The sequence below is a fragment of the Anarhichas minor genome, unplaced genomic scaffold (assembly GCF_050575085.1).
Source record: "Anarhichas minor isolate MPS153535 unplaced genomic scaffold, ASM5057508v1 ptg000027l, whole genome shotgun sequence".
In the NCBI taxonomy this organism is placed as follows: Eukaryota; Metazoa; Chordata; class Actinopteri; order Perciformes; family Anarhichadidae; genus Anarhichas; species Anarhichas minor.
The window spans coordinates 12,263,601-12,274,614 of record NW_027466473.1 but is presented as its reverse complement, the minus strand read 5'-3'; the positions used below and the strand labels follow the sequence as shown (position 1 = coordinate 12,274,614).

General features: G+C 40.2%; 1 protein-coding gene, 1 long non-coding RNA gene and 8 other non-coding genes across 12 annotated transcripts; 1 reads left to right on the top strand and 9 right to left on the bottom strand.

Annotated features, from left to right (window-relative positions):
• Window positions 1-2,106: 2,106 nt before the first annotated feature.
• Window positions 2,107-5,579, top strand: nsrp1 (nuclear speckle splicing regulatory protein 1). The gene is made up of 8 exons (XM_076102568.1): window positions 2,107-2,186; window positions 2,298-2,330; window positions 3,016-3,097; window positions 3,224-3,280; window positions 3,412-3,540; window positions 3,698-3,905; window positions 4,150-4,252; window positions 4,359-5,579. Exons 2-8 carry the CDS (start codon window positions 2,311-2,313, stop codon window positions 5,215-5,217), a joined length of 1,458 nt encoding a protein of 485 aa, XP_075958683.1. The 5' UTR covers window positions 2,107-2,186; window positions 2,298-2,310; the 3' UTR covers window positions 5,218-5,579.
• A 1,654-nt stretch (window positions 5,580-7,233) lies between these two features.
• LOC142960639 (uncharacterized) lies at window positions 7,234-10,268 on the bottom strand. Of its 3 annotated transcripts, XR_012956344.1 has the most exons (11): window positions 9,998-10,267; window positions 9,693-9,774; window positions 9,453-9,496; window positions 9,151-9,237; window positions 8,857-8,943; window positions 8,564-8,656; window positions 8,270-8,363; window positions 7,979-8,070; window positions 7,684-7,770; window positions 7,437-7,490; window positions 7,234-7,351 (listed from the first exon to the last, which is right to left on the bottom strand). It is a non-coding gene; the product is annotated as an uncharacterized LOC142960639 (long non-coding RNA). The 3 variants fall into 3 exon arrangements; XR_012956346.1 differs by lacking the exon at window positions 9,453-9,496 and having other exon boundaries at window positions 9,998-10,268; XR_012956345.1 differs by lacking the exon at window positions 8,564-8,656 and having other exon boundaries at window positions 9,998-10,266.
• LOC142961467 (small nucleolar RNA SNORD65) lies at window positions 7,564-7,636 on the bottom strand. The gene has a single exon (XR_012956873.1). It is a non-coding gene; the product is annotated as a small nucleolar RNA SNORD65 (small nucleolar RNA).
• LOC142961464 (small nucleolar RNA SNORD65) lies at window positions 7,861-7,933 on the bottom strand. Its single transcript, XR_012956871.1, has one exon. It is a non-coding gene; the product is annotated as a small nucleolar RNA SNORD65 (small nucleolar RNA).
• On the bottom strand, window positions 8,150-8,222 carry LOC142961463 (small nucleolar RNA SNORD65). Its single transcript, XR_012956870.1, has one exon. It is a non-coding gene; the product is annotated as a small nucleolar RNA SNORD65 (small nucleolar RNA).
• Window positions 8,446-8,518, bottom strand: LOC142961462 (small nucleolar RNA SNORD65). The gene has a single exon (XR_012956869.1). It is a non-coding gene; the product is annotated as a small nucleolar RNA SNORD65 (small nucleolar RNA).
• On the bottom strand, window positions 8,736-8,808 carry LOC142961461 (small nucleolar RNA SNORD65). The gene has a single exon (XR_012956868.1). It is a non-coding gene; the product is annotated as a small nucleolar RNA SNORD65 (small nucleolar RNA).
• LOC142961460 (small nucleolar RNA SNORD65) lies at window positions 9,033-9,105 on the bottom strand. The gene has a single exon (XR_012956867.1). It is a non-coding gene; the product is annotated as a small nucleolar RNA SNORD65 (small nucleolar RNA).
• Window positions 9,326-9,398, bottom strand: LOC142961459 (small nucleolar RNA SNORD65). The gene has a single exon (XR_012956866.1). It is a non-coding gene; the product is annotated as a small nucleolar RNA SNORD65 (small nucleolar RNA).
• Window positions 9,578-9,649, bottom strand: LOC142961456 (small nucleolar RNA SNORD49). Its single transcript, XR_012956863.1, has one exon. It is a non-coding gene; the product is annotated as a small nucleolar RNA SNORD49 (small nucleolar RNA).
• Window positions 10,269-11,014: the final 746 nt, after the last annotated feature.

Here is an 11,014-nt window from a genome sequence, read left to right as displayed (position 1 = left end):
ATTTCCATAAAGTTGGGGGATTTGAGAGACACTAAATCTTTTAAAATAGTGGTCAAAATCGATGCAGCAGAGGCCGAAATACTTTTACTCCCTTAATTAATTCTGCCCGCCCACTTTTAATAGTTCCCCTCAGTGTTGCCAGATTTGGCTAGTTTCTGCTCAACTGGGCTACTTTTGTTTAAGTTGTGATTCCTGATTCCTGTTATACTTCCTCTAAACTGTCACGTCAACTTCTAGTAGCTTAGCTGGTCAGACGATTTCGATATCAAAACCAGGATCTGCTTCTTAGATTTATTTTATTTATAAAAATAATTAACATGATATACCTTTTAGATATATGTCAATTTAAGTTTTAGCAATTTTGCTCAGATGCAAAAACAGAAAAAGCATGACACCCTCCACGCCTGGTAAATCCTCAGGCCAAAGTCAGACATAAATCCAAATCAACATAATCCTGATGACATTTTTGAAGACTTTGAAAAGCACAGAGCAAAGAAAAACACTATACAACTGTTTTTACAGGCTGAATAGTAATCCTCATGACAAGTAAACTGATCTGGATGTGTACAGTTGGTTGAGGTCCCCTTTAAAAAATACCTTAATATGCTATGTATGTGCATGCATTACACTTATTTACCGCCTGATATTATGCAAACTATCAATTTAATGCATACATACTACCCTTAAGTGTGAATTAAATCTCAAGTCACTGGAATTTATGTCAAGTCAGCTCTTCCGTAATTTTCTTAAAATCGATTCAAACTTCAGGTTGAGTAACATAACTACATGTTATCCCTAAATCAACCTCTACAGTCAATGTGTCAATTCTAAGCATGAAATAAAAAATATGTAGGTTTACTGTACAATATCCACAGAGTGTATTCATGTATTGGTTTAAGAGAGTTAACCTGTGGTACTCTAACGTAAGGCTGCAGTTTAGAAAAGAAAAAGTATTTGAAGTATGTGTCATTGTGAGATTCAAAGGTCTGGAGCCAGGCAAAAACAATACACAACAATCAAAATAATGAACTGTATTAGCTTGTCTTTCATCAGCAAGAATGGGCCTCTCAGTTAAAAAGGGTATTTGTTCAATTTTCACGCTAACTTTACCGTGTATAGTTTCTTTCCATAACTCCATCCATCCTCCTGTCCTACCAATCCATTTATCTACATGCCCCGTAATTCATTTTACGACCATTACATCAGTCCATCCACCCTTCCATCCATCAGGCAGCTTTGGTCATTCTGTTTGTACCAGAGGGATTAGCAGTGAGGTCAGAGATGAGATGGAGATTACGACAGAGATAATGGTGTTTTGATTTAGAGTCACTCAGAGGAGGCACTGGGAATTCAAAGCTGCAGCTTCAATCACAGGTGAGCCACATGGTCTCTGATCTGATTTAAGACGAACAGACCAGCTGACATCATCGAAAGTAACATAACATCATATAAAATCAGCGAATAACGTGAAATGAGAGCAATTTCTTTGCTCTAAGACAGATAGTAGCCGCAGACTGTCATGTCTTTGTTTCCTCTCCAGTAAGAATAGCAGACTCACTTTCATCGCAGTATTTTCTGTATTTTTAGTGTAGCACTTTGCAGCTATATTATGTATGGTTGCAGGAACATTATATAAAATACTCATCTACTCTACTTATCTATTATAAGCTTTTATGTAGATATTGTGGTTGTATAAAGTAGAAGACTGGTTCCCAACCTGAAGGTTAGGACCCCTTCAATGGGTTGTAAAATGAGTTTTGGATGATTACACTCAGAGTAAGCCTAATTGAGACTAGATGTTTAATGTTGGTCTGTTTAATGTCTGCATTTTAACTTGATAAAATGCAGACTATGTAGGAGACTAAATCAATAAAATCCCAGTGATAAATGGTGCCTAGGATTATCAAAAATAATCATTGGGCCTGTCTTTTAACAGCTTTACATTAAAAGCATTTGTGTCCAGTTAAATTCTGTTATCCCTTTACATCTTATTTTGAAAACCGGATGTTGTCTCACGTTAATCTTTCCGCTAACTTTGCAAAGTCCTCGCGTGCTCCCGATCTTTGCCGTTAGAATGCGTTTACCGTGAATTTCAGCATATAGGCGCACTCAAATTGAAGTGTCTGCTGGGTTGACCACGGAGATCCGAGTATCTGCTGATTTGACCGCAGTCCAAAAACATACATGTCTGTCGTGTACATAGCAGAACTTGTCATTTATGAGTTTACTCAGAGAGAGTTATAGAGCATATTTGGTTTAATAAAATATTGTGTCGAATCTGTTGTTCTCGTTCACAGTCAGCAGAGCAAGATGGCGGCCCCTACTAAACAGTAAGTTGTAGAAAAGCTAACGCACCTACGACACTGTGTGATACACATTTAAAGACGACTGTTTAACTTGGTCGGGGTTGTAGTAATTTCAAAGAGTTTAGTATGTTATATCAGCCGTATTGTTACGGCTCAGGATTGTCTGTGAAAACGGTGGTTCTCCCTCTGCTGCTCCTGCAGCTAACGCTAACTGACGTTAGCTAACGTTATGCTAACCTCGCGATTAAACCAGCTACGTTAGTAAACCTACACAAATATGGTCCTTTTTTTTGTACGATGCTTTGGATTTGCACCGTTTCATACCTGACATTTATATATCAACTTGCCCTTCAATTTCTTAGTGTTTTTTACCTCGCCAAAGACAACCTGTCAGGGACTGTGTCACAGCTAAAGTTAGTCATTCAGAGTTACCTCATTTGGTAGATTTCGTATCGGTTTTAGGCGTTTTGTGTTTCTCTTTCTTTGGTGCTCAACGCACTGCATTAACTTATTGTTTGCAGAAAGTCAACCGTCTCATAAAGCATTTAACAAACTATGAATATCGCTGCCCTCGCCACTGGAAAATGGAAAATATATAGTTCGCTCTTTACGGGTTGTGTTGTCTAATTCTAAGATAAACTTTATTGATGACAGATATGTGTTTTTTGGTATGACCTGGTTCACGAAGCCTTGCTTCCGTATTGTCCAGGTACGGGCTGATCTTGTCACAGAAGAAAGGAGTGCAGAGCCTGCAGAAACACTCGGTGTTCGAGGATGACTCGGACGATGAGGTGAGTCATCACTGCATTGGAATTGAATGTATTCCCCCTATTATGGTAACTAAAAATAATTCTGTAAAATAAATGATAATTAAAAAATACTGATACAAAAAGTGCTGGATGTGTTTTGTTCCTCAGGCCACAGTTGGGGAGACTCTGCAGAAAGAGGCTGTCAAAAAGAAGATGATGAAGCAGGTGAGAGGAAGAATTAAAGGACCCAATGTGATTTCAGTCCATGTAGCTATACACTAGTTTACTTTTTATTTTTCAACAGTCATACCTCTGTGATTTACATTTCTCTGGTCTCTCTCGCTCTCGTTCTAAAGACCCGTTTGGAGATGCACAAGGCCCTGGAACAGGACAGCACTGTGTATGACTACGATGGTGTGTACGATGACATTCAGAAACAGAGACTTGAGACCAACAAAAAAATGCTGGGAGGCGCTGACAAAAAGGTAATCTCATTATGTCAAACACCTGTATGGCTGCAGCATTTCAAAGTGCTGGTTAGAGAGAGAGAGAGATAGAGACTGTCCAGCGTGCACTAAAATATGTTGTGCTGCCGATATTGAGTTCTGACATCCTACTGGTGCGTGTTTTTTTTTGTTCCAGCCAAAGTACATCCACCAATTAATGAGAGCAGTTGAGGACCGAAAGAAAGAACAAGAACGAAGGGATGAGAGGAAGATCCAGAAGGAGAGAGAGGCAGAAGGAGAGCAGTTTGCAGATAAAGACGCTTACGTTACGTCCGCCTACAAACTCAAACTGCAGGAGCAGAAGGAGGAGCTGGAGAAAGAAAAAAGAGTGGACGCGATGGAAGGTTAGAGCGAGACTTTAAACTCCAGATATGAACATATGAATGTGTTTTAAATTGTATTTGTTCATAGCAACGCTTTGTAATCTCTAAGACATCTGGTTATGTAAAAAGTCTTTGGAGAAGTATCTCCTTCCTTCGGGCACACAAAGCATGACCTGAAGAGACGGTCTTAAACATGTGGAAAAGAGGCCACTTCATACGAAGGTATGTAAATGATGTGTTTTGAATAATTTTTTGTTTTAATTAGCGGCTTTGGACGTGAAGAAACAAAAAGATCTGAGCGGCTTCTACCGCCACCTGCTGAATCAGACTGTAGGAGAGGAGGCGATACCGGATTGCTCAGCCAACAAGTCAGTCACAGCTTCGCATCACTTGTTCATCCGTAAAGGAAACAAGAACACGCACATCATTTTAAAACTATTCTTTATGTGCATCTTTCTGTTTCTGCCTCCACAGAACTGAAAACTCAAAGGTTTCAAAAGACACAGAGACGACTTCACCCGTTCCCTCATCTACGTCCCGTGACAATGTTCCAAGCTCCTGCAGCGACAGCGAGGAGGGGCATGAGCCGAAATCTGAATTTAGCAAGCCTGGGGCAGGCTCTGCACACTCAAAACGCCAATATAGACAGAGGTCACCTTCCTCAGGGAGCGGAGAGGAGAAGGAGAGAGAGAAGGAGAGAGAGAGACAAAAGAAGAGGCACAGAGATCAAGAGAGGGACCGAAACAGGGGAAGGGAAAGGGACGACCGACACGGGGGGAGGAGAGACGACAGGGACGGAAGGAGAGACGACAGGAGAGACGACAGGGACGGAAGGAGAGACGACAGGGACGGAAGGAGAGACGACAGGGACGGAAGGAAAGACAGGGACAGGGGCAGAGAAGACGACAGGAGCAGAGGCAAGGATACAGACAGGGAAGACAGGCACGGGAAGAGGGAGAGGAGCCCGAAGGAAAGAGAGAGGGATAGGAATGGGGAAAGAGAAAAGAGAAGGAATCAAGAGGAAGACAAGCGTAAGGACAAAGATCAGGAAGAAGAGAAGGAGAGAAAGAAGCAGCCAGAGAACGAGAAGGCAGTGAAGGGGGACGAAAAAGATCCAGAAAAGAAGGAAGCAGTCGGAGAACCGAGCACGGAAAATAAAGATGAAGAGAAAGAGAAAGAGAAAGGCGAGGAGAAAGAGGATACGGAGGAAAAGGCGAACAAGTTTGCCAAGCGCTGCACGGATCATACCGTTAGCACGGCGAGGGACAGGTACATGGCCAGACAGATAGAACGCTCGTCCTGTAAGACGTATATAGAGAAGGAGGAGGACTGAGAGCTGTGCAGCACAGGGTAGAAGATACGGCTTCTGTTATTTTACGTCTTTGTTTTTCAACAGATCCTATGAAAATACCAAAAACCAACATTGAGTTAGTGTCTTCTACTGTCAACACCTTCCGACTTCCAAGCCCACTGGTGACTGAAGATGTAAATCTTTCAAAACTTTTCAAGGCTCACTGATTTTGCTAAACAGCTGAGCACTGTAGTTTTTGCAAGCTTTCTTCTATCAGGAATAAATATCATGTTATATTGCTTTTGTTGGGTATTATTTTTAGCCTTTATTTTTTGGTGCTCTAGTGAGTATTTACTGGAACAAAGTTTGTGGAATTAACTCAAAATAAAGTCGTGGTAAATGGACTGTACTTGTAAAGCGCTTTCTAGTCTTCCGACCTCTCAAAGAGCTTTTAACACCACGTCATCACTCACACACTGATGGTAGGGGGGGGGCTACCACCTGCCCACCAGGACCATCTAACACTCTTACAACATTCACTATCCGAAGGCTGCGGGAGCAATTTTGGGGTTCAGCGTCTTGCCCAAGGACACATCGACACGGACTAGCGGAGCCGGGGATCAAACCGCCGATTGAAGGACGACCCTGCTCTACCACGGGGCCACAGTTGCCGGTATAAGTCCCGTGTTTGTTGTAATCAAAGAACATGTCACCCAGTTCCATAGTGTGGCTTATTGATGTAATAGTTTCGGACAATAGAGGTAGCTGTGGCATCGACTAACCAGATAACTCACAGTTTTAGTCTTTTTGTGGGATCTGCTGACGATATGGAGAATATTGCCAACCGTATCCTGTATGTGCTGACTCCACTTATTCACTGCAGTGGACGGATCCAAACAGCAGAGTGTGCTGGTCTTCAGTGACGACACAGAGCTGGACGATCTTTCTTTTGAACTAGAATTGGTGGATTTGGACTTTATTATTGTTGAAATGAGAACACAAACTTCTAAACGTGAGACCCACGTCACACACAGGAATGAGTGTATAAAGTACATTTTATCTTGTGTAATTCAGAAGAAGTGTGGAACGACATGTGAGCCAGTGATGTTTCTGATCACTTGTTTAATTCTTTTGTATTTTTGCCCTGTAGTCCAGTGATGAGTTAATAAATCATTAAGAAACAAGCTTTTTATGATGAGTTCTCACACATGTCACATTCTCCTCATGTATCGTGTAAAGCAAAACAGTTGACAAGGAATGGTTGATGGTTGCATGTGATACAACACAGCATGCCGTGTTTGCTCCAATAAGACTATAAACACAATTGTACTAAGTCTGCTGCTTGAACGAGCATTTCTGCAGTTTGAATGCACGTCTAAAATAGATCATGAAATGAAGGCAACACTGACTCAAACATTAGGACATGTTCGCTGCAGTGAAACAGGAAAGCAAACTAAACTTGTGTTTAGATCTAATCATCACTGGGTAGTGCAACATGGTACGTTGATCATGTGACAGGATCTACATTCTCTGCACACTTGTCACAAACATCAGCCCGACCAGACATGTTATTACTGTCAAAATAATCTCCATGTCTTCAGAAAAATATGGGGTTTTGGACTTTGTGTAGCCAGCAATTATGTTTCTCGAAGATCCACAAACCCTGAAACAAAAAACAGGTGGCATTGAAAGTTAAAATATAAGAATTTGTTCTTTTTTCTGCCAAGGAGGTTATATTGTTGACTTTGCAAACTCATGAAAATATTTTTTAAATACACAATTCTGTGAACTAGTGTAAACTATACAGTTTACCACCAGGGCCTAACGAGATGGGTGAAGCTGCTGCAAATTAGTCTTTGATATCCGGCTGACTAGACGTCAGCTTCAGGCGGAGATTGGATTCAACACCCCTCAACGCGTTACCTTAGTTGGTCTTTAAGGCCACAAGCACCAAAATACACCACTTCACAACTCAAAATAAATCTGCTCATTACTTCAAAAATGTTACCTTTATATTTGTGTGTTAGTGTAAGATCAACAAAAGGCAAGACCAATCAGTTTTTTTAGGCTGTTATGACACTTTATTGACAGTTAATTCTGCTTCTTGCACAGCGAGATGATTTTTAAACAAACATGTTGACATGCAGCTTCAGATGGTGCTCACAGATCTTGTCATCTGAAGAGAAGAAGTCTTGATTAATAAACAAAAAATACTATTATACATAATTATTCTCATTAAAATGAATCGGATGGCTTCTCACCAGATGCAGCTGGCAGGCTTACAAAGGCAGTCGCTGCAACCACTTGATCCAATTCTGAGGGATAAGAAAGAGGAAGTTGAGTCCACAAGTTATGTCACCAGTGCACTGTGTAAAGCCGCCACTAAAAGTTCAGAAAACCGAGTCTCACCACTAAACAATCTGACGGTAATTCCAGCATTTCAGTTTAGAGTTCATCACAACAGGAGCAGCGAGTTGTAGTTTTTTCAGACTCAAGAAGCATATTCACCTGCATGATCTTTAGTCATCTGGTGTAGTTGGACAAATACACAGGATGGCAATATCACATCTTACTGCAGCTCACGAGCCTTTTCATCTACAAAAGGGGGAAAACAAGGTTACAATCCGTTAGCGACATTATGTCAAATAACTTTGAGTTACAAGTTACAGAACTGCATCTTCTAATGTTCAGAAAACCGAGTCTCACCACTAAACAATCTGACGGTAATTCCAGCATTTCAGTTTAGAGTTCATCACAACAGGAGCAGCTAGTTGTAGTTTTTTCACATAGAAAGTATATTCACCTGCACAATCTTTAGTCATCTGGTTTAACTGGACAAAGACGCAGGATGGTAATGTCACATCTTACTGCAGCTCATGAGCCGAGCCCTTTTAGCTACAGAAGGGGAAACAAGGTAACGTTTTGTTAGCGACATTAACTTTGAGTTACAAGTTAGAGAACTGCATCTTCTAATGTTCAGAAAACCGAGTCTCACCACTAAACAATCTGACGGTAATTCCAGCATTTCAGTTTAGAGTTCATCACAACAGGCGCAGCTAGTTGTAGTTTTTTCAGACATGAGAAGCATATTCACCTGCACAGCATGAATCTTTAGACATCTGGTGTAGTTGGACAAAGATGCAAGATGGAAATGTCACATCTTATGGCAGCTTACAAGCCTTTTTTATCTACAAAGGGGGAAAACAAGGTTACGATTTGTTAGCGACATTATGTCAATTAACTTTGAGTTACAGAACTGCATCTTCTAATGTTCAGAAAACCGAGTCTCACCACTAAACAATCTGACGGTAATTCCAGCATTTCAGTTTAGAGTTCATCACAACAGGAGCAGCGAGTTGTAGTTTTTTCAGATAGAAAGCATAATCACCTGCACAGCATGAATCTTTAGACATCTGGTTTAACTGGACAAAGACGCAGGATGGAGATGTCACATCTTACTGCAGCTCATGAGCCCTTTTAGCTACATAAGGGGAAACAAGGTTACGTTTTGTTAGCGACATTAACTTTGAGTTACAAGTTAGAGAACTGCATCTTCTAAAGTTCAGAAAACCGAGTCTCACCACTAAACAATCTGACGGTAATTCCAGCATTTCAGTTTAGAGTTCATCACAACAGGAGCAGCTAGTTGTAGTTTTTTTCAGACTCAAGAAGCATATTCACCTGCACGATCTTTAGTCATCTGGTGTAGTTGGACAAATACACAGGATGGCTATGTCACATCTTACTGCAGCTCACAAGCCTTTTCATCTACAAAAGGGGAAAACAAAGTTATGATTTGTTAGCGACATTATGTCAATTAATGTAGAGTTACAAGTTACAGAACTGCATCTTCTAATGTTCAGAAAACCGAGTCTCACCACTAAACAATCTGACGGTAATTCCAGCATTTCAGTTTAGAGTTCATCACAACAGGAGCAGCGAGTTGTAGTTTTTTCAGATAGACAGTATATTCACCTGCACAATCTTTAGTCATCTGGTTTAATTGGACAAAGACGCAGGATGGCTATGTCACATCTTATGGCAGCTCACAAGCCTTTTCATCTACAAAAGGAGAAACAAGGTTACGATTTGTTAGCGACATTATGTCAATTAATGTTGAGTTACAAGTTACAGAACTGCATCTTTCAATGTTCAGAAAACCGAGTCTCACCACTAAACAATCTGACGGTAATTCCAGCATTTCAGTTTAGAGTTCATCACAACAATTTGTTTAATAAAGCTTCAAATCTACACAAATAAAGACACATTAAACTAACCTCAGTTGTGACTTGGCATCTAGAATGGCTCCATTTTGACTAGTCTTAAAAAAACAAAAACATAATGGTATAAGTACCATTGACATTTTCTAAAGATTGATCACAGAAATGCAATTTTGGACTCAGAACAGTGAGAATGAAACATCGTCAGTTGTCGCATCAGACGGCACTTCCTATTCACAGTTTTCATCACAGACATCTGCATTAAGACACATTAGGGTTTTCATCACCGTAACTGACCTTGTAGATACATCAGGAGGCCCAGTTTATCCAATGTATGGCCTGTAAATCCTGTGCAAAGAGCTGCCAGCAGGAGGGCAACCTATGGAGAAAAAAAACAAAATTAGAAATATTTATAATAAATAAAAATCACGAGTTTAATTTAAGATTACACTAAAAGGACAAGATTCTAAACTCATAGGTAATGTTTTAACATGAAAAGCCAACAAGGTAATTTTGACTCAACTTGTATATGAAACACGAGTTACAATAATGCAGCGAAACGACAGAAACTCATTGAAAGCAAGGCTGAAAGAAAATCTCACTTCTTTTTCATTTTGTCCATCTTTCGGGTGTTCTCCACGTGGCTGCTTGAGGCCCTGTCAGGATAACGCTAACGTTACACTTAAGCTAGCAGATACCTCGTGTCAATCACAGTCTCAAACTAAAGCTCTACTAAGGTGTTGCTGGGTCCGGCAGTGGTGCGTCTTTCTAAACGTTGACTACTTTTAACAAGTTAAAAAGTGACCGCGGTGGCGGACGCACCTCTAGTCTCAACAGACTATTCGGAAAGAGGCAGAACAGTCGCGATGGCGAAATATTTAAACCCTTAATGTCGCAGGAATACAACGTCACTTGGTCTTTAGTTTTGGCGCGCGATCAACCAACTCAAAAGGCATTCTGTCGCCCCCTGCTGTACCGGAGGGTAAACAACACGACATCATACTGGGTTTTTGGATGAATTTACTCTTGTGTGAATAAATAATTCAAGTCAAATTTAAATACGTAATATACGGCACTATATTTAAGCGTAGGGTTATAGACAAATACTACAATATCGTTCACTTCACTATAATTATATATTGGGGCAAATTATTGAATTACTTTGCAGATTAAGATTAGAACCTAAAGACATGTTCTTTGTGAAACTACTAATACAGTTATTGATTAGTTTGATTACTGTTGTTTACTCATTAGAGCATGAATGGAAATATTCTAAAGTGTCGATGTTTTAATTTATTTTAAAACATAGTTTATTTAACTGAACGTGTGTTAAACTCTAGGGCTCCTGTTACAGCTATGGGCTATAAATTAGGTCTCTTTTCTCGTCACCTGGGCTTGGTTACAATCTATTTTTGTGTTTTACCTTTTAATTGATTTTCTGCTGGTATAAAATGTGTATTAGTTCTGCTGCTCAAATCTCTGCCTTTTTGTTTTTACTGTAAACTTGCTTTCTTGGTCGATAGCTTTCTCTAGTTCTTCCGGACTGAAGACAACACATTCTCTTGTGTTTGGACTTTCTTTCATCAACACCAAGACGACACTAATGTGATAAAGACAGT

Bases quoted from the DNA above. Each gene is read 5' to 3' on its own strand.
- nsrp1 (XM_076102568.1), top strand. From the start codon at position 2,311: ATGGCGGCCCCTACTAAACA. The intron at 2,331-3,015 runs GTAAGTTGTAGA...CGTATTGTCCAG, and splicing joins ATGGCGGCCCCTACTAAACA to GTACGGGCTGATCTTGTCAC. The intron at 3,098-3,223 runs GTGAGTCATCAC...TTTGTTCCTCAG, and splicing joins AGGATGACTCGGACGATGAG to GCCACAGTTGGGGAGACTCT.